This window comes from Nicrophorus vespilloides, unplaced genomic scaffold (assembly GCF_001412225.1).
Source record: "Nicrophorus vespilloides isolate i.1.1-1 unplaced genomic scaffold, Nicve_v1.0, whole genome shotgun sequence".
Taxonomy (NCBI): domain Eukaryota; kingdom Metazoa; phylum Arthropoda; class Insecta; order Coleoptera; family Silphidae; genus Nicrophorus; species Nicrophorus vespilloides.
The window spans coordinates 389226-411969 of NW_017097871.1; the positions used below are offsets into that span (position 1 = coordinate 389226).

The following is a 22744-nucleotide window of genomic DNA, read 5'->3' on the forward strand; positions in this document are numbered from 1 at the left end:
GTTCGGCATAATTTGCGAACTGGTTCGAAATCACTTTCATCACTAGACGAGATAGTCAGCATATCAGATCTATGTCCTGAATATAATGATTTTTCACAAGTAAAATTAGACTCAACTTTGCATGTTGATTTTTTCCCTTTTACAATTAAACTTTGCGATGGCTTTGCTATTTTTTTCAAACTCTCGTTGAAACTTGAATGCTCGTTCAGAATTATCATCTTTTTCGATGAAATGGTTTGCCAATTTGTGTGAAAACGTGTCAAAATGGCCTAAAATAGTTATTTAAAAAAAATGCTTCTTCACCGCACTCAAAACCGCATAAAAAGAGTGTACTTTGTAGTTATTTGAAATCACTATTTTAAAATAGTGTGCCGAGACAGTTAAAATGTTATGAACCACTGAACTAGGATACTTCGTGGAGTTTTCATGTACTTATATGTGTATTTATATATTCTACTAAAGGTTGGACATAATAATTACTCGATTAACGTTAAATCTGATAACGAAGCTTCAATATAACGAAGTCCGCAAATTTTCCGAAAACCTTGATAAAACTCACTAAGAAATATTAAACATAACTTGTACTGATTGAATAAAATATCATCCAAGGAATTGAAAATGAAGTTGTTCAGATAGCTCAAAAAGATTTAGAAAACCTTATTAGCAACGAAGACAAAGAAAATTAAGATAATATTAAAAAAGTTTCAGCAGAAAAAATGTTACGAACCAAAGTTTTGAAAAGATGTTTGCAAGTAAGAAAGAATTCGAACCTTTGGTTCTAATGGAACTTATTAAAAATTATATTAATAATATCATTTATTTAAATAGTTACACATAACACATCAAGAAAATAAATATATGTATATAATCATAATATCTATACATTATTGATCCACATTATTAAATTTATGACTAAATTTTTATATGTAATAACGAAGAGGATACTACTCCATTATTATTTTGTCGCAGTTGTACTCCTTTTGGTCAACATAGTTGTTCACTTTGGTTCATATTATAGTTTAAAGGGTCGGCATTATTTTTGGAGCAAAGAGCCATGTTTAAGATATTGTCTGTTAAAAAAAAATCTTGGGAGATGTACGTGAAGCTACAGTCGATCAGGGGACCTTCAGTTGATAATTAATTCAATGGTCGCTAGCAGCAGTCGATAACTAGTAAGTTAGATAAACTATGAAATGGGAGTCGAATGTTATCACGATGTTGATTCAGTTGACAAAGTTGTCTGATTCAGAAATTTGTTGAGTCTAAAAATTTAGGAATTTCTGTTTATTTCGGTTTGAGATTCGGTTCTAGTTCGACTCTCTGGTAAGAACGCATTTCTAAAATAAAATTGTTTTTGGTTGCTAATTGTATGCATCCAACAATACATAATGAATGACAATTAAGAAAACTCCATAATAATTGTATAATGGGTTGTATATTCTAAAAACCAAAAATCTATATATTCAAATTATAAATTTATCGTCGTCTGTATCATAAAATCTAAGCATCGAAAAGGACTCAGAAATAGGACCGAGATAAAAATACTAGTTAATATGATATTGATATTATTTAGAATGAAATCAAAACAGTCATATACAGATGTCCAATTGACTTAGCTAAAATATACAAATAACTATAGTGAATTGGTTAGCAACATCAATGCAATGTTTATGAACTTACTATTTTTTTAAACTACTTGGGCTAGTTATACAAATTTAGGTGTGGCCCAGTTCCCCATTGAAATTATCGACAATATTATAAATAAATTCAAATTACTGGATTTAATAATCTATTGCGGATTTTGGCATCAATTTAGAATAAAAGTCGCAGTAGCATAAATATAACATATCTTTAAACTCTACATTTTGTGTTGCTTATTGTTGAAATGCTTATTCTTGCTTAAAAATAAAAATCTAATGAGAATGTTTATCCAATTAGTTTCAACCAAATAATTATTCTCTCATTGTTCTCGCTGTATAGATCGTAAATATAATTAAGAGAACAAATAAAACATGCAACTCTATACACTTGAGGTAACGAATTTTATCGTCCAAGTGCAATCACGTAATTTTAGAAGCACGTAAAAATAAAGGAAATCAACTGTGAATATTAGAATAGATATTAATATAACACATTTACGACTGCGATAAAGCAACACATGATTTATATTTCCTGCTAGAAATTGGGTTGTGGCAATCAAAAACGTTTATAATTTTTAATGGATTTTACTTAAAATGAACAAGGCACATATACTCTTCTTTGTTTTTCTTTTCACGTTCTCAGCATCTCCGTAATAATATTACTTCATAATAATACAATAATTAATTAAAACATTTTCTTACAAATAAAAATAAATGTTATGGAGAAATCTCCGGTTGTATCTGTTTCGTTCTCATTCACAGTTTAAAAACATAATTTACAAAATTGATTAAAAAAAAGAAAGAAAAAACAAGAATCATAGAATATATAAATATGTACACAACGGGTTACGTTTTGTTTGCATCTACTATCTCCTTGCGGTTCGCATGCTCTAACTATCTGTTATCACTGTATTATGTAATTTAATTTAATAGTTTTGTTTTTTATTTGCTTGATTTTTTTTGGGTAAAGGTTCTATTTATTTAGTAGTCTTTGATGTGGCTGTTGCCGTTCTCGAGGATCGCGTGGTCCGGTGGTAGGTTGTATATGATGTTGGCACCGTCCTTCCGGAAGGTCGCAGATTTGATCTCGGAACTCACTTGAATACTGATCTGTCTCCGTTTGCCGCCCAACGAACACATTAATACTTTGCTTATGTTCACTTGAAGTTCGCCCTTTATACTAGAAAAATATAAAACAAACATATATATTAGATTAAGTCAGATGAAACTTCTGAAAAGTGTTATTTGTAATGTCAATTAACGATTTCAAAGTTGAAGGATACTTCTGTCATCTACTCTCAAGTTGTTCAACCAATATGATTGAGTAAATGGCGATACTTTGAGAAACAAATATTATGTAAAAACTCATGTAGAGATGTATCAAAACTGCGAGTGATGATGTACGGAAAATTAAGGTAAGATTAAATGTAATATACGTACTCTGCGTACTTGTTGAAAAGAAGTGCAATAAGTTCGCCGATCTTGTCCTCGCCTCTCGTGCTATGTAAAGAAACGACCAAATCATTTCCGCCAGCGCAATGGATAACAACAAGCTGATCCGGTCCAGCGCTAACGCTGATTCCCGTCACTGCGCTAAGCTCGACGCCCTCTTTCATGTTCTTGAACCTATCTTTGTCAAGTTTGAAGATGCACTTATCGGTAACGAGTAACACTCGCTCGGCGCATTTGTTGAACTTGTTAAATTTGGTAACGAACGAGGAGAAGAGAACCTCCTTAAAGTGCTGCGTGTTCCTCAGGTTATTCACGCTCTCGTTGTAAATTGAATAGCTTGTATTTTCTGAGGGTTGCGACAGATAGTTGCCCTCCCATTTGCGCTCCAGTCCGAAGCTCACCCTCTTCTTGTTAAGTATCGACGCCGCGGTAATCTTCAGCTTGAGCTGAGGCCACTCTTTCTTTGGAATCTTCCTGAGGATCATGTAGGCTCGCCAGTAGTTGAACATCTTGCGGAGAGTGTGAACGGTTTTACGAAGGGGCAGAGGGGGTGCAGGCCACTTGATACTCTTTCCGTAATCCTTCATCTGCTTCGCCGAACGGAACTTCGTCTCCAGCTTGTCGATGTAGCTTCTCATCTTGTAGCATCTATAATAGTTCATAATCGCGAAAGCGGCTTTCATCCTCTTATATTCTTGGCGCGCCTTATAGCCCCTCCAAGACTTCTGAATCACAGTCACCACGTAGAACATTCTTTCATTGCGCTTGTTCTCCAATGCGAATAACGTTTTCGGAGATCGAATGAAGATTTTCTTGTGGCCGTACTTCACGTCGTCAGCAAATCGGTACTCGTCCATGATCTGCTTCGTGCCATCGCGATCGGAGCCGTTGCGGAAGCTTGGCCAGGTGCTCGGCGAGATCATTTTGTACCTCTTCAGGAAACGGTCGTACCTCTGACGGTATGCGAAACCGGCCCTCCTCACTCTTACGTTTTCCACTAAACCCAAATAGCTAACCTGATGCTTGACGCGTTCGAAATCAAAATTGCTAGGCGATTTGATTTCGTTCGGTTTGATGCACCTCACGTAATGCGGTTCCTTGTTCTGCAGATTCTTCACCAGTTCAGACATGGAATTTTTGAACAGGGTACCTGCGGTCAACGGCCTTTTGGTTACCTCCGTAATGTGCTGAGCCCCTTCTGGCCACATCTTGCTGATGTTCGCATCGCTGGATTTATATAAAAGCCTTTTGAAATCTTGGAACAGCGAATCCTTGTTTTTATCCATGAACCCGTTTATGTAATAAACCACGTTCCCGGCGTAATGGGTAATCTTGAAATCAACTTTATGTCGCAGGTCTTTATCCGTTGACTTCAATTGCCTAGACGTGTAATGCTTGTGACCCTTCAGCTTCTCGTCCATTGCTTCTAAAAGCATTTCGTCGGTAACTTTTCCAACGTTCAGACATGCCTCGTCCAAAATAGCAATTATGCCTTTGTGAGGTGCCTCAACCAAATCACAAATAATCTTGTTATTGAAGAACTCAATATTTTGCCATTCTATACCCTCTCTAGTATACTCTTCCTGTTCCTGCTTAAGTACTAGTTCGATGAAGAGTTGCTGCAGTTTCTCGTTGCAATAGTTGATGCAGAACTGTTCAAAACTATTGTTATCGAAAATCTCGAATCCGTAAATATCCAGTACACCGATCAATGAGCTGTCGTACTTCTTGTTGTAACCAGTATCGGTGACGGCAATCGCCGAATTAATTCTGTCAACAATCCACGTGAAGAGCCTATCGTAAATGGCCTTAGCTAAAGCATCCCGTCCGTACAAAGCTTCCGTTTTCGTGTGCTCCTTCCTCATGACATCTCCATGCGCCGCAATCACCCTCTCGCAAAGCGCTTCCGTCAATTCCTCGCGCGTTACCTTCAGCAGATTGGCAATGGTATTCATGAGTCTCGAATCGGGAATCACGACCTTATCCTCATCCGTGGAAAACTCCACGTTTCCCAAATGCATGATCGCGCCCACAACTCGCCATAGCGAGTCGATCTCCTCTTTGGAGAACTGCAAACTCTTCAACGAGTTCTCCACCTTTTTGAAATCCATGCGATCATTCACCGAATCCACATTGGCAGAGCGTCCCTGTTTCACGAAGAAGTAATTGTCTGGGCTTCGCGTTAAGCTCAAACGTTTTAATAGTTCATCTGGTGATCCCATCAATAACTAAAAAGCAACAAAAATATGTATCATTATACACAAAATCACAAACTATAAACATTAAATATTTCTATATCATAGTCTCAAAGAGTAACATTGTTTGGAAAATAATACTGAAGAGCCATTTTTAATAATTAAAATATATCTCAATGAAAAGCAACCATCAGCTCAATAGATTTTTTAATTAAAAAAATCCACAATTGTTCATTTATCATTATGTAGCATTATTCCAAATATAACTTAAACTCATGAAACAAAGTAAAAGTGTATAAATCAAGTTCATGCCTATTCGCGTTTATTATACATTCTATAGATATCTATACTTATTCAATATTATTATTATAATATAAAGTTATGTATGACTTTCTTTTAAATGCTGTTTTTTATATATTTATTCATGTGAGCAGTCGTCGGTATATAATATTTGAAACGAAAACTTTTCTATTAAGAGAGAGCAATTAATTGGAAATTACTTTGAATCTTTTTTTGTTAATAATAAAGAATGATATCTTTATAAAAAAATATTTTTAGAATTAATATGTTAAAACATTTCTAAAATCTTTCGCATGACATAATCTAATTTTAAATATATTGTTTCTATGGAAGTATGATCAATGGAAGTAGACATCAATCACAATGAACCGCGAAATACAAAATATGTCATGTTTTACTTAAATTATAGAAATAAATCAAATAAATCCAGATCAAATCTTCAGTAACAAACAGCAATAATTTGTTGATATTTGAAGCTTGTATGTATTTGGTTACCTGATAGAAACAGTGGAAGTTCCTCTCGCCCTCTTGTTGGTAAATAACGCGCGACTTTTCCAATAAGTACTTGTTGATGTGTCCACCGATTGGGTCTCCCTTGAAGTCGAAGTGGATGTCCATGTACTTGCCAAACCTAGAGGAGTTGTCGTTTCTATTGGTCTTGGCGTTGCCGAAGGCTTCCAGGACGTCGTTCGATTGGATCAAGACGTTCTTCACACGTTCGATTTCCGAGCGACCACCCTGGTTCGTCACCTCCGCAATGTACTTCATGATGATCTTCGACGCTTCCGTCTTCCCTGAGCCGGATTCGCCGGAGATGACTATGCAGGTGTCCCGACGTTGTTGCCTCATCACCTTGTGAGAGGCATCCGCAATGGCGAATATATGCGGAGGATTCTCGAATAATTCCCGATCTATCAATTACAAAAACAAATCAAAGTTAATAAATAAAATATGCATATATCATAATATATTAGTATCTAACACTGCTTCAGCTATTAATTTATGATAGCTCTGACAAATTAACAGTATTAACTTAAAAAATATGGTTTGCTATTATATTTTTACATTCTAACTCTAAGTAGATATGTAATATTGATGAAATTATCAATATATAGTTGAGTATAAACTCAAAATATAATATTTGAAAGTTGTAAAGTATTTAAATAATAGAGAAATATCCTATCTTAAAATAGACATAGGTAATTATACCTGCATAGTACAGGTTCGTCGCCCTTTGTAAACAGGTAAGTACAATTGACAAAGTAACAATAAAGTATAAAATATTTACTACTAGAATTTTGCATATATTTATGACATTATAAATAAAGTTTGATATCAAATTTAAACATCAATATAAATTAAAATTGTAAAGCATAAATAGATTAGTTATATGAATGATATCTAATTATTATTTATAATAATATCGTTATATTTCCTCATGAAAGGTTCACTGTTTCCTTAAAGTACATAGCAACCGATTTCTAAAACATTGGCAAAATAATTCATACAAAATTACTCCTAATTTTCCAGAATATCAAATAAAAACCATATTTTATCTTCGCTAATTATCAAAACAGGAAAACCGTACAAGGGCACACTCACATTAGCTTCAATAATGGTGATAAGCTATCGTTGCGCTCGCATGGAAAATTCAAAACCTATAAATGTTGTTGTACGTGTTCTATAACTTTTTTTTCAATTTTTTATCTTTTTTTTTCTTTCATGTATAATTCCCTGCCGGCATTAAGCAACGAACTAATTGGCAGACTTTTCCTTTACGCTCTTCATTGTCTCTAACTATTTCTCACGATTGCGCTTAGTTGCTAGGTTACCTTTGTATTGGTGTACGTGATCCTTATCATAAATATTCATCATCCTGTAAGGATTCACGGAGACGCACACCTCTCCGATGTACGTGTAAATGTATCCATTTCGAAATCTGCAAAACACAAGATATAATATTAATAATTTGTTGTTTATTCTACAAGGATATAGTTAAAACGGAAGGGAGATGTCATGACATACTTTCGTATGATTTACAAAATTTAATATTACTATTAGAGCTGGTGTTGCCAACGGGTCGATTACGAAGCGATTTTTGGTCGATACCAAATAGTTGTTAAATCTGATAATATTGAATTTGACGCTTGTAAAACAAGACAAAAATCTTCATTTAATTAGATCAGGTAGATCACTTATTAATTAAAAAGTTGATCTCAAGAACAAAGAAGTTGCTCGTCCCAGAATTAGAGTATCATTTTAGGAAACTATCCATCCAAGTTCTATCCGTTAGAGAAGTTGCTTAACTTTCATTAGCTGTTAATTATTAAATACTTGATGTATGTTAGATGTTATCTTTTATCTTATTATAAACCTCTGTCCAACTTGCATTTGTTTTAGTGAAGATGCACGATCAATAGGAATTGTATTGTCGTGAATCACTTTTTGTTTAGAACGAAATTTTTTTTATGAATGTGTGGCAGGATACATCACCTCCCACCTTTTTCAGATATGTACATCGGACAAATATGAAAGATTAATTATTTATGGCAATTTTGCAAATACAATATCAATACTTATAAGTCATTGGAATCGACGACTAAAACAATAAGGCATAGTTTTTTATTTGTTTTATTTTTACTGCAATTATATTTAAGCAATTTCTGGTTTATTTATAAACTTATTATAATTTTAAATTGGTTTCGTTCTTAAAAGTAATTGTTACAAAATATTATGTAGTGTTTACTAACGTTTCTAAACAAAACGCAAACAACGTTGGGATGCGATCATTGTTTAATTTCATAGCTTACGATAATTAAACAATCTAAGTCGCCTATAGAACGGATGATTTTCAGGGTCCTAAGTTTTAATGAACAGATGAAGGAGGTCTGGACCTTAATGTGGACCTGATTTTAAACCACATAAATAATCTTTTATTACGAATTGAATTTGCTGTAATAACTATTCTTAACAACAGACCTTTCCTTCTGATAGCATCAGACCTTGTGGTAGAATGTCTATTAAGGAAAAACCTTTTAACAAATGTATAAATATCTATTAAGATTCAATAACAGATATAATTGTTAAAGGATTTAAGGCGTTTCAATACTTTTTTCCTTTAAAAGTGTAAATGTTAAAGTTGGCATTCAATTGTTTACAGTTATAGCATTCATTGCTCATGTATTTTATTGGGTAGATTATAAAATGGCAAGATTATTTTATTTTTGTGCAATGAGACTAAACATATAACTATTCCACGATAGGCGTTATCTGGATTCAGCGAAAAGTACTTGTGGTTGTTATCTTTGTAGTGGATTGCATCAACTCTATATATATATTTAGACTTATTAACCAGAAAATACCTGAATCACGAGCCTGGGAATAGATGATTTAAAAGAGGCATGACTCTGGACATTTGGTTGCCTATCATATACACGCAGGTGATGAAAGGAAACTAGGGCTGTGCGTGTTCGAAATGCAATCCAATTTCCTGCATTTGCATTTTGCCGGTGTCCATGCACAGACAAAAAGGGAACAACGCGCCGAATTACCGGTCGATCCATAGATAGGAAACGAAAGGAAACGAGAGAAATAAATGTATAAAAAAATAATAATAATACTGGACTAAAATCGGGTCATCTGAATTATTATTATTATACTACTTGGAATTCGAAGCTAGGATCTTCTCAATGCCAATTTCCGAATCGCATATTATTGATTGTTTGGCTTTCCGTTGCGGTGTCCTCGTGGCCAGTCCCTCCTGATTAGATAACATGGGAAAGGGTGCACAAAAAAAAACAGCCCAACCTAGTTCAGTGATTAAGAAACTATCGATCTACTGCTGATTAGGATTCGATCGAATTGGCGCCGTTGCAATAACCCGTACCTACTTCAAACTGCTAGGGAAAAAAAGGAAAATGAAAAAAAAAGAGAAGGAAAGGAAATCGCGCTAATGGCGAGACTTTTAGAAATTTTGTGAAAGTGATTTTTCCCTTTTTCATGCGCTCCTATTTTCGCATCCACGTGTCGATCAGATACGAATCCCACCCGCATGCAAAACAACCAGACATTCGTTGCATACGTATCTGTATTTATACTTTGTAAACGACTTTAAAACATGAAAAATTATGATATCTAAAGAAGTCAAGTGTTTTCGTCGTTGATACGATATTACTAAAAAAAAATATGTATTTTCCTAAATCAATCAAAACTTTAGTAAAGTTTGAATTATTCAAAACAAAATAAATAAAAATTAATTCTAAAAAAACAGTATACAGTTATTTTTTACACGTAATTGATTTAAAAAAAAACTCTCAACGAACTTTGTGGTGTTTATTTTTATGGGGTTGTAAACCCGCGCTGTTTAACGGAATAGTTCCATTTATTTTCTCACAACGAAAGAAAATTATAAACCTTTGTAATTTCATTAAGAATAATTAAATATATTTACAATAAATTAGACAGAAAGACCTATAGCCCTTTGTAGAAGTTGACTTTTTTCTTTTTAATTATTATTGTTGTGCAAAAATGTCTTGACTGTTGCAATAAAGAATATTATTATTAGAATGGAAAAAAACATATTTCTGATAAATAGAAGTACAGTGGATCCTCGCTTAACGAGCACCTCGCAGAACGAGCATTTCGCTTAACGAGCAAAATGAATTGTAAGAAAAATGACTCGCTTAACGAGTAACGATGAGAAGAGAAGTCCCGGATTGCGCGCCTGCTACATCATTTTTAAAACTTGTATACACATTTTATGTGTATTTTTGAATATGTTTTACTATACGAATAAAAATCCGGAAATTTTCGAACGGATTAAAATCGTTAAGCGAGGTTCCACTGTATTTAAATCCAATATTTTCTTTACCAAAATTCATATACCATAATAATAATACAAGTATGAAAGTGAAAAAAAAACAATAAAATCAATTATCGTGTAACGAATAGGTTTAAAACGCATTTCATTTCGATGTAATTCCATTGCTCTGTTTATATAGTTTATCAACATTGTGTTTCCTTCATATAATTAAGCACGAGCAAATATGGGTACAATCTTTATTGGCACGAGTTGAATCATTTCCTTAAGTGAAATTTTCGCGGCTGACTCATCCATGACTTCATTTTTTTCCATGTGCATGACTTAATGCAATTTAATTCGCAATCGGACGAGTCCGGGGATTGCGAAACGCACAGATGTCTAACCGAATGTATCATAATGTGTTCAGTACAAAGTACCATTTTTTATATTTGTCATAATTCCTAATGCACTATTATGATTCGGGTAAATGTCGAATTCGAAGAAACGTTGAAATTAACTGAAAACGTTGAACGGCGCAGATGTTGAGTAAACCTTTGTGTCGTTCGAAGATCGATATTCGTTTGCATAGAATTAATTGCACGTCCTTTCTAGAGAGTGTTATTATTGTTTCGTTTTTACATTTGTTTTGTTTTTTTTTCTTCGTTCAACTTCTTTTTATACTTAGATGCATATGTGAATATCTACGAGACGTTGGCTGTTGCACGCATTCTTGCTCATTATTCAACGACCGCGAGTCTCTCTCTTCAATGTATGCATTTATATAAGTACATACATGCGTTTTAGAACAGAACGTTCAACTTTGACTTTGCCCCTTTTTTTTTCTATATCACGCTTACACATTTATATCTACAAATAACTCGAATATCGCATTAATAATTTCATAAAAATTAAATTTTATAACGAAATTAATCTATGAATAGTTGATATTAATGTTTAATAATAAAATAGATTCAATTCCCTACAATTTCTCAATTATATCCAATCAGACTTTTAAATCTCAAATTTAGATTGATGATTTTTCTGACGCTATCGAGTCTTGATGCGAGTCATGATTTATCTTTGTGCAGTTAAAGTCTAAATTGAAAATAATAATTTTCAATTAGACTTTCAAATAATTCATTTTCAAGAAATAAAAATTGAATCCCATCGACGATTTTTGTTGTATTTTTCATAAGGCTATCATGATAAAAGTCTCGGAGTGAGTCATGATTTCTCTGTGCAGTTTCTATAATCTCTATTTAAATATTGTTAAATCAAACATATGACTATCAAAGTATTGTCGTTCAACGTTTAATCCGAAGATATGCTGTGTCGGACTGGAAATAGCGAAAGCAACTGCAAAAATCGAAATGTTCTGCATACGGTTAATAATTATTGTGTGTTTATTATATAGCTTCTCGTTATATTTCGAAGCAACCAAATTGCAGAAACCGAAACCGTCGAGTACCGCTACAGTCGTGTAACGCAACGAAATTAATTTAAAAATACCGAAAAGAGAAAGAAACGGCGTGTGTAAATTGTAACGCGACAGAAGCAACACCGAAAATAATACAAATGTATTAAACTCACACACACATGCGATCGGGCTCAGGGGAACAAAGTAGAATACGTGCGAAAATTACATAAGTGTCGGCGGACCAAGTGAACGCGTCATACTTTCTTACATGCAGACAAGAACGAAATTGTAAAATCGTGTATAAGAAACACAGAGTAAAAGCTCTATGCAATATAGGAAACGTTGCGGGACACTCCAATTAATAACTATGCCGATCACACACAGCTCAAGAATACAAATCTAGATAGATCTATTTGATGTCATTTTTGACAGCAATCGTTATATGGGTCACATTACAAGCTACTTTAACGCACTGCTAGAATTTTTATTATTCGCGGCTGATCTTGGTTGCGGGTCAAAAAGTTTAAATTCCTTAACAATTCAGTCAATAACTTTAACATTTCGCATTGAACGCTCGCACAGTTTCATTTGCATTTAAAGTTTCTAGTACGTACAGGTGATGTCAACAGTTATTTTAGAAACAATGTCGTCTGCGTGTTGAATTTTGATATTGGCGTTTATTAAAATTTCATTGAATGACACTACAGTAGAAACATTTACCTTCGCTATTTCCTATGAATAACAAGATTAAGAAATCAATTTAAAAAAAAATTATTTATAATATTACTATTGTCAAAGATGACTTCATTGTTCGATCAAAATATTCTCGGTTCTGTTGCAATGCACCTACTATAAAAAAAGCGCTGACAAAATCTTTATAAATAACAAGTAGTAGGTGTTTCAAAATGCTGAATCGTCCGTAAAAATATTTGAATATCATTTAATTGAAATCGAAAAGTTGAAATCGAAATCGAAAAGTTGAAATCGAAATCGAACTTTTAAATTTATATCAGGATTTAAGAATTTTAATATGTTAAAGTATAACTATTAATTGGAACAATGCTCTATTCTATTTTATACCGAAAAAAAATAATAAAGGATTTACTTTGCAATCAGTTTTGCAACGAAGTTTTACTTTCTAATAAGCATTTAGTTACGGCAAAGCTGAAGCAATTATTAAAATTACAGTGCTTTATACATTTCGAGTTTTATCATCTCCACTGTGATATACTTAATTTTGTACAAATTCGAGGATCATCTGTAGATAACGTAAGTACTTTTCATTGATAATGATGTGTGTGCATTTATTTTTGAAATTGATGTTTGTTTTCGTTCTTGAAATAACCTCGGCCATCCAATTAAATTCGTTTCAAATAATATCATTCGAGATCTGAGATATTATTCGCGATATAATCAAATTAAAAATTTGCGAGGATGACAGTCAATAAGCTATATATAAATAACTTCAAGAAAGTGTCAGTAGAGTTTAAATATGCTACTGGCTCAAGGTACTACCGTCGTGGAAAGCGGCCTTAACATACATATAGATAAGTGATCTACGGCAAGTTTTAGGAGAAACCTCGGTACAAATAAATGACTAAATAATATTTCGGATGTATACATGTTGGATGAGTTCCCACAAGACATCTGGTACACATTCTAAATAAAATAATAATTTGAAAAAAATGTCTGTATTTAGAAAATTTGTTGAAAATACGCTCGAGAAATGTAATTTTCCATTAAAAAAAAAAGTAGAGTTTACATTGACTGAGATGAAATCATGTTTATTTCCAAGTGGCATTGTTAATTGAAGTGGTTTCGAAGTGAATTAAGAATCTTTGTTGACGTTGGAAACGCGCGCTTTTTTGTTTTTCTTTCGAGTGGAGTATTAAAACCCGTCAATTAACACGTCTTATTTACGTTTCTATATTGTTTTTGTTTTTTTTTTTTTTTTTTTTTTTTTTTTTTTATTGTTGACTCTCAAGAGCGTTTGTTCGATGGGCCTCCGGAATTCAGAGGCAGTAAACTTCGCGTTTTTGTATTTATTAATTTATTTAATTGTGGTAACGGCCATCTGTGCAGCGTCTGGGAGAGCTTAAACTTTCTCCCGGCGGCACATCTCCAAGGAGAATCGAGCAGCACCTCTGGCTCTTCCTCCGCCGTTGCCGCTCCTTGGGCAGGCAACAAGCATGTATGTAGGTGTTGTTGTCATTGCCGCTGCTCGTCCGACATACAGATCAGTTTGGAGGCATTACTCATTTCTTTCTCGTACAAATGAAGGTTTTCCTCGCTTAGTCATGCAGCGCCTTGTATGCTCTCATCGATATAAAAACCGAATAAGTGGATAGTCTAATAAGATAAAGAGGATCGCTATCTTCGATGTCTTATACTTCTTATCTGCCTTGCCCATGATAGGTAGTCTCAGTCAGATGATGGGCTCGAGGACTTGTCTGAAACCCTGATGGTTTATAAATAGCTATCGCTCCTTTTATTGCTTCTAAATTCGGAAAATGCGCGCGTTCCATAAGGTTCGTCTTCTCGTGCTTCCACTTTTCACGAATCACTCGAAATAAAGTTTGGCGGTTCTTTTTTTGTTAATGAAAGAAGGGTTCGACGACGACCCTTCCCGGAAGGGTTGATCTCACGAATGCCGGTTTGTGTTAAACGTCAAAGAAATTTGAAAATGTTTTCGTCTTTACCTCATCTCCAGATTCTTCATGAAATGGTCCAGGTCGATTTTGTCCAGAAGGACGAAATCCCCGACGCCGACCTCCCTATGGGTTGCCATCGCAAATCCACACCTCCAATCCTTCCTTCAGCCGAGAAAATTGTTAATTATGATTTATTTCTTTCAACGCGCACTGTGATGTAAACTGTCTAGCACATTTTATTTACGTTCCTTCTCCTTTGTGTGTTTGATACTTGAAAGATACTGTGTTTTTGTGTGTTATTTTTTAAAAATTATTTTCCGTTTTGTATGAACCGAACGCCACGCGACTCGGTCTGCCAGCGGCTGGTTTCGGACTGATACAAAATTGTTCCAAGTTTCAAGGTGCAACCAGTCATCGTCGGCCAGCCCACTACTCCCCTACCTAAAAAAAGCAAACGTTTCACGAGAAAAGGTAACCGACGTCGAAGAACCGTGGTACCACGATTGCAAAGGTTCTTCCTCCGCGGACGCCCCCAGTCTCTTCAACAAGAAAGGTCACCGGAAAGGTCTTCCCCCTTATCGCACTACAAATCCTTCCTAGACGCATTCCAGCGATACTTACACTCTTTTAATTAACATTTCAAAACTTTAGTTACGACATTTTGAGTAACCCGATACATTACAATGGGTGCGAAATCAAGGGATGATTTTCCGTTATATTTCTTATAATGACAATAAAAAATATTTTGTTTAGGCAACCATCACTCCGTTCCATAACAACTAAATCCTCGATAAACGAATCATTAAGCGATAAGAGATTAACTTAAAGTTTAATAATCATTATCTGTTTATTGCATAATGGTTTAAAATTAAACAGAACTTATTTGCATCAAGTAGATTAATCTCCGTTAATCATTTAGTTATTTTTTTATGACATAATTAAATTTTAAGAAAGTTTTACCCAGAACTTGATCTTCTAATTTTTTATTTGCATTTTTTTAAATACAAATAAAACCTTATAATAAATATGGTACAGGCTCAATTTTATTACAGAAACTAATTATTTTTCTATATTACTCAACGATTAAGTAATTGATATTATTGATAGTTTCTAATCGAATAGTTATGAAAAATATCACGTATGAATTAATATTAAGTATTTTAATTACACTTAATTTTATTGTTTGACATTGTACTCTTTAGGTAAGATTAGATTAGATTGGCAAAAAGTCGAAAAGCTTTTAATTACGATGAACTTTCTAAATTTTTCAAAGCGCCCAATAATGCTAGGAAATTTGTTGACAATTTCTCCGAGAATTCTTTTGTTTCGCGCTTTTCCGAATGTGTTCGATATATAGAAGATGGGCGACGAAATAAAAATATTGTTTTTCTTGTCTAAAGGAAATTAAATTTTTTAGATATCCAACAAAACGATAGTGCTTCTTCTTGACACAATTTCGCCAATTAGTTATCCTTTTTTTTAATCATTAAATTCAATTGACGAATTGCGTGATATGCAACTCCAAGTACACGTTTATTCAAAAAAGAATAACAGGAAAGTTGTTCAAACCACTTTTTATTATCTATAATAAATAATTATAATAGTTTGCATAAACTTTATTTTTATTTGACCATAAATACGTGATAATAAACGGTTTAATGTTTATAAAATTGTTTGTTATGTACGGTGTGAAAGAGGGAAACAGGTGGTATGTAATATTGTATAACTTTAATGAACATGTATTTTTCAGTACATTGGTGTGAAAAATAAGCGCTCGTCCTATTCATCATTGTACCAAATAACTTATTTTTTTTTCTCCTGTTGTGGACTTCTTCTAGGAATGGAAATTTACGTCACCCACAGATGAACGGGCACACACCCAAATAATGTAAATTAAAACAGCCACCAGCCGACGACGTATAACGAGACCGCGTGCATTCGCCGATTAGAAAACAATTTGGTCGCAATGCAACGACGGAATAGTCATCGTCATCATTATATCCGTTTGGGGAACGAGGAGCCCCTTTTTGCATAATGTTTGTGTGTTGCATATAATAATAATAAGAAACTATATATTACATGTATTTCATGCTAAAAAGTATTTTTTTAAAACAATTAGAAATATCTACAGACCAGCAGTTCAAGTTACATACGTCTAGACAATACTTGAGAGTTTGTATATATCAATGAAATTAGCAGTGATTATTTTTTTTTTGGATTTTTTGTTTTGGTTACTTCCCTTCTTCTGATGGTTTGTGATTTTCTTCTTCTGCTTCTTTCTGCTTTTTTTACTTAACGAAGCGACGAGTTTAAGCCTCCAATTCCAAGGCCAAACCGATCTTGTGGCCACCGCTGTTGAAGTTCTTACCGTCGATGATTGCAGACAAGGTGAGGGTGATTCCTATAGGAATGGAAAATACACGTATTATTTTATTGTTTTTGTTTTTAGAAATTTGTCGATTAATTACCGTCACGGAGACGTTGTTGGTATCCAAGACCAAGTTGGCTAGTGTTGTTGATCTTAGCCCTGATGGATGCATCCCTGTCAAGGTCGTATTTGGCACCAATTCCGAACCTGGTGTTGTTTCCGGAGGTGGACCATGCCAATTGAATGCCGGTTTCCAACTTTGAGCTGACCCTTTGGTAGATGGAGCCGCCGAACTCTTGTCCATCATCACTTTCGGTAATCATATCACTATTAGTTCGACGCATTTCCAAATTGCAGGCAGGATGGATTATAAGAATGGGACAAGGAAAAAGGTGAACGTTACGGGAGAGGCGGGGATATCTTTTTCAAGTCATACTTACACGTTGGTGTGCAGGATGAAGTCACCAGTGGAGAATCCAAGAGCAAAGTTGTTCTTGGTCAACTTCTTGTTGTGTGTGTCGTAACCGGCTTGGTAGCCAGCTAACCAACCCTGGTATCCAAAGACGGCAGATCCTTGGAGGATCGGGCCATTGGAGTCCAAGTCGACGTCAGCGTTCAGGGCCATCAGGTCGTTCTGGAAAGCGGCCTTGACCTTGCTGGACTTGCTTCCGGATTGCGGGGAGAAGTTCAGGTTTCCTGTCAATTTCAATCCCTTGAGGAGTTGGTCCTGGACGGCAACCTCAGTTCCCAAGGTATTGTCGGTGTTCCACTTCTCGGCGAACGATAGTCCGTACTCCTTGAATTTGTATTTGGTTTCCAAAGAACCGAAGACATTTCCGTTCTCCTGGTTGGAGGTGCCGCCGGTGGTGAACTCAACACCGGAAGAGGTCTTGGTCTTGACATCTAATTTAATCAGACCGAAGTGGTAGCCCTTGGTGAAGACATCTCTGGCGTTCTTGCCAAGATCTGAATATGGTGGTGGAGACATGATCTGTGGACATGGAGCATAAAATTATTGATTATTCCGTGAACGAGGATTCAGGCAACCCAATCGACGCCACCCTCTTTCGCGGAACAGTGAAATCACATCCTAAAGGGTCAATAAATAGACCATGTGAGAATTACGTAAATTTGTGAAGTCACGCAAAAACAATTTAGCAACATAGCTCCATGTAATTGGACAATAATTAAACTTTGTTTTGCAGGAATTATTAATTAATAGTTAATCTATTTCCGGGTTTATTAAAATTAGAATTACACCGGCGAAGAATGTTGAATAATAGAAAAAATTAATGTTATATTTTTGGCCGCACCGGCGTTGCCATCTGGCACACATCGGCAACGTCACGCGACACGAAAATGGCAGCCCCGAGTTGTACAAAAAGGACAAGAACCACCAGAAACAAACGACAAACGAATAAAATAAAGGCATGAGCTGACGCCCACTAAGATCTTCTTTGATTCCTATAAGAATCTCCGATCCTATTAGAATCGTACATCTATAATCGATCAGATTGTTTCTCCTCACTCAGGACCCGGCGACATTTCCCGAAATGTGAAAATCGATTTTTCGCTTTCGCTCTTACATAACCGATGCAAGAACGAATAAAACCCCCTCGTATTCGAACATTTTGGCTTACATAAGAACGGTAAATAGGTGTAATTGCAGCTCATAAATTCGCGTACACGTCACGTGTTTTAATAAGGAATAACGGGACCCCTGGAAAGACTGGAGTCGATGGCCCCCGCATAGAAGATTACCTCTATCGTATGTGGAATAGTGGCGATTGTGTTAACTTACTCTGGTTGTGTGAAGTTGTTTGTTGCTTTATAGTTCACGAAGGGTGACTCCCAATAGAGTTCACTGGGATTCTTGTTGAATGAGAAGTTTTCTTAGAAGTCTGCGTGCGACTTATCGCCCGGCCGAACGGAAAGTAACTCTTCTTCCTATACCCCCCCGATTCGGACCGAAAGATCGAGCCATCCGACCGCCGAAAGCGCCATCTGCTAGCCATATATGGATGACGATCTGATGGCGCGCAACTAACGGTCCCTTCGTATTCAAATCTATAATTCGAAACTATACCTACCAACAATTCTTTTTTGCATGGATCCCCATGGTCATCGACAGCCGCAGCTGCCTTCTTCTTGTCTCTATCCGGATCCACCTTCGGACAGCCATTCTCGTACTGTATGCGACGTACCTCTGCCGTTGGCCTGTCTGAGCCACCCCTGCTGATCCTCGGACACTCACATGATCCCATTGTTTTCTATTAACTAGCTACACAAGAATCCTAATCATTCAAACCAATTCAACATTTTTGACGGACACATCTAATTTTCCTTTGACTTTTCAAACCAGAACCCACCAAATACGCTTCTGTCAAAGTTTTATATTGTTTCCATCACACACCTAGATCCATCCACAATTCAAACATTTATTGCACTTATCTATAACCATCCAATAAAGTAATAGCCCTGTTAATCATTCATAGCCATCCGCATTTAAATAATATTTATATATGATATTACAATTTTTTAATTAAATATCTTTGACATTTCTTAACATTAATAATTACATGGAAAAGAAATACCATGTTAACAAAGTATTTATAAAAATAATAATAATTTATTGTCCAGACATCAATACAAAAGAAGTACTTTCTATAAATAAATAAATGATACTAATAATAAAAAACTAAATAATAATACAACTCTCAAAATAAATAAATTCTAACATAAATTTGAAAAAAATATTAATAGGCTGGCCAAAGGACTATCGACCGAGGTCTTTCCGCCCGGGAACATATATTTAATTATTGAACAATAACAATATATACATATGAAACATACAAGAATGAGGAAAAAAAGCAGAGGAGGAGGGCATCAATCGAGGGACATTAGGTATTGGGATAGGGATAATGTGGGATGTTTAAATTTGGGAAGGATATTTGGGTTTCAAGGAACACATACTTTAGAGTGGGAGTCGATGTTGGACTGTTTGGATTTAAATTTCAAGGAGAGGGACAGGTATCGGTCGAGGAGAGGGACTATTTGGAGTAAAAGAGATCATTACGAGGCGATCATTGGTGAGGATACGAAGGGCGGAACGTTCGGATACGGACAGGTTTTTTAGGACAGGAATCTGGCATTGGGAATCGTAGTCAAGTATAGGACGGCATATTGATTTGTATATGGATGTTTGGCACTTTATGGATATTTCGGAGTTACGGAAGGTTAAGGAACGGAAATGAGGGGATCTAGATTTAATTTTGGATTTGAGTTGTTTGGAATGTGAATTGAGATTAAGTTTAGGATCAAAAAGGATTCCAAGGTATTTAACAAGTGGTGATGGAAAAATGGAATCATTATTTAACGTAACATGGGGAGACAATGGAGATATTCGATGGTAAAGTATTTATATTAATTCATTCTCGTCAATTATTACTTTAACCTTTTCGAGACTGCTGGTACATAAATTTACCACTCAATTCTACATTAGGACTATGGAAACATTTTTTTTTATAGGACTAATGGTACTTATATGTACCACTACCCCTCACAACTTTGATGTTTTTCCCCCATTTTCCAATATAGTACGTAGTTTTGGCTAATAAAAAGCTATGGTTTCCAAACTTTTTCAGTTTGCGGCGCCCTTAATATATCAGAATTTTCCGCAACGACCCAGGTCAAAATATTAGTTTATCTCAGGGCGAACTAGCAGTTTTGAGAACCGTCTGAAGTAGCTTATTTTATTTACAACGTTACTATTAGATAATTTATAAATAGATGAGTATTATAGTAATTAACAAGTTTTTTTATGTTCAAAGAACATAAGTTGATTGACTATTGCTTAGTAAAAAATAAACTGTACATAAACATATATTCACAAACGAGATCGATAAATATGTTAATGTAGTACGCCTATCAGCTACAAAAATAGAAGTTAATTATAACCAAAGTACCAAGCGAAACCAGATACAATTTGAAAAGAATTAACATTATATTTATCGTATTTTTTTATCAGAAATATATCAAAATGTATTTCTTTTCATGAGAAAAACAATTGCGAACATTTTAATACATAATATATTAATTTTGTGTCGTTCCTAAAAAAAAATATATAAACAAGTTTATTTAACTTATTGTAATTTACCTTGATTTTGAAATTAATACTTTCAGAGTTCGTAGCGGAACGTTGTTAGGAAACATCAGAAAAGTTGTTTACAACTAAAAAAATAATACATTTTCAAATTTTGCTTTAAATTTTAAACTCAATGTATTTCTTTTGCTTAGTAAATAAAATAAAATCTCCATGTGGAAAAAAAAGGATATTAAAAGTTTATTTAGATTCTAAAGAAATAATATTCTTTTCGTACTTTTAATATAAGTACTTCTTAAACTAGAGTTTCCTTAACACTAATATGTGGATCAAGTATGCTCTTCTAAAACTATGTTATACCAATAATGAACCAACTATGTAAGATTTCTTGTTGATTATCATTACTTTTTAAATTTATTATATTAATGATAATACACGCATTAATGTGTGAGTACATAGATAAATTGGATAATATCAATAAACCTAAAAATAAATTGACATAAATACAAAAAATTGTACTATGTAAACACGTTTAGTGACTAAAAATGTCTATGAAATAAATATATAATCTAAATATATTAGAGGTTACTCAAAAATAAATAATTACATATATGATATATGTGAATCAATAGTCAACGATTTGTCATTCGTTATCTGATTAAACATACGTTGCTTATCGTATGCTATAGCAAAACCAGCGTAATCAAATAATTATAATATCATTTCATATAATAAATGGTCTAGAATCTAAATACTTTTGTTTGTGATTATGTCCTATTTTTTTTATAAAAAAAAATAACAATTTTAATTTAGATTTTTTTTTACAATTTCATAAATCTTCATAAATCGTCCCGCTAAACGCTAATTTTATTTCTTGGTGCAATTCAAACTTATACGATTTATTGATAAAACAGATGTAAACATATTTGTTATCTTCTTTACGAATTAGTTTGTTTCAATCACTGCCAAAATGCAAGCATACGCATTAGTACACGACGCAGACATAAAGATTGTAGCAATTAATGAAGCTGAAATTTCATAATAACAATTTGTTTGAAATATATCCGATGCAAATGTACATTTTAATCTATGCGATACAACAAAAAATATATAAACAAACAAATAATTGTGTATTTGATGTTTATTTTATTTGATAATCAAATAAAATAGTTGAACCAGAATAGAAAGAGCGTAAAGTGTTAAAAACATTGTTGTATATATTCAAATAATTATAATACAATTGGATATGGTATAGCGCGTCAATAATTAATAAGAAAAATATCTAGACATGAAGTTGTTTGAAAAGTACATACTAATGACCAAGATTCTTGACCTATCATATACATATATATATATTAAACTTAATTAAGTTTAATTGTATTAAACACTTTTCATTTATAATCAATAATTTCTGCTATCTCTAGACTTAATGTCTTCTAAGCGATATTATTGTAATAAAAAATGATTGATGTGTTAATTATGATTGTGTTTTAATTATTTTTTTTCTTGCAATTAAACGGAGAAGTTCCTATAAAACAACCTCGAATTTAATTTAATTTATGTTTATAATTAAGTTTTGATAGATATCTAACATACATTTTGAAATGGTTTAATCAAGTTTTATTATATGTTTTACTTTTGATCTGATCAATGAGATCCTATGTGATAACCATGGTAACAATCACATTGCCATAGTAACGTGCATCACTTTCAAGGTTACTCCGATCCCCGGAGCGCTTCATCTTTTAGAATATTTATTTTAATAACAATTAAAACTGCAAGGTATATATATATTATATCCTTAGTCAAGGATATATT

The 22744-nt window shown here is 34.0% G+C and overlaps 2 protein-coding genes across 2 annotated transcripts; both read right to left on the reverse strand.

Moving 5' to 3' along the window:
* Positions 1-2594: 2594 nt before the first annotated feature.
* On the reverse strand, positions 2595-14846 carry LOC108561278 (myosin-IA). Its single transcript, XM_017919139.1, has 5 exons — positions 14505-14846; positions 7420-7526; positions 6083-6498; positions 3081-5320; positions 2595-2820 (listed from the first exon to the last, which is right to left on the reverse strand). Exons 1-5 carry the CDS (start codon positions 14591-14593, stop codon positions 2622-2624), a joined length of 3051 nt encoding a protein of 1016 aa, XP_017774628.1. The 5' UTR covers positions 14594-14846; the 3' UTR covers positions 2595-2621.
* A 1324-nt stretch (positions 14847-16170) lies between these two features.
* Positions 16171-18785, reverse strand: LOC108561285 (voltage-dependent anion-selective channel-like). Its single transcript, XM_017919147.1, has 4 exons — positions 18626-18785; positions 17265-17815; positions 16925-17133; positions 16171-16857 (listed from the first exon to the last, which is right to left on the reverse strand). The coding sequence occupies exons 2-4, from the start codon at positions 17810-17812 to the stop codon at positions 16766-16768; spliced, it is 849 nt and encodes a 282-aa protein (XP_017774636.1). The 5' UTR covers positions 17813-17815; positions 18626-18785; the 3' UTR covers positions 16171-16765.
* Positions 18786-22744: the final 3959 nt, after the last annotated feature.

Excerpts from the sequence above, each read along its gene's own strand:
- LOC108561278 (XM_017919139.1), bottom strand. The coding sequence starts at position 14,593 with ATGGCAACCCATAGGGAGGTCGGCGTCGGGGATTTCGTCCTTCTGGAC. Across the intron at positions 5,321-6,082 it reads ACTTCCACTGTTTCTATCAG|TTATTGATGGGATCACCAGA; the intron begins GTAACCAAATAC and ends GTTGCTTTTTAG. Across the intron at positions 2,821-3,080 it reads CTTTTCAACAAGTACGCAGA|TATAAAGGGCGAACTTCAAG; the intron begins GTACGTATATTA and ends ATATTTTTCTAG.
- LOC108561285 (XM_017919147.1), bottom strand. The coding sequence starts at position 17,812 with ATGTCTCCACCACCATATTCAGATCTTGGCAAGAACGCCAGAGATGTC. Across the intron at positions 17,134-17,264 it reads TTCATCCTGCACACCAACGT|TGATGATGGACAAGAGTTCG; the intron begins GTAAGTATGACT and ends GATTACCGAAAG. Across the intron at positions 16,858-16,924 it reads CCAACAACGTCTCCGTGACG|GAATCACCCTCACCTTGTCT; the intron begins GTAATTAATCGA and ends CCATTCCTATAG.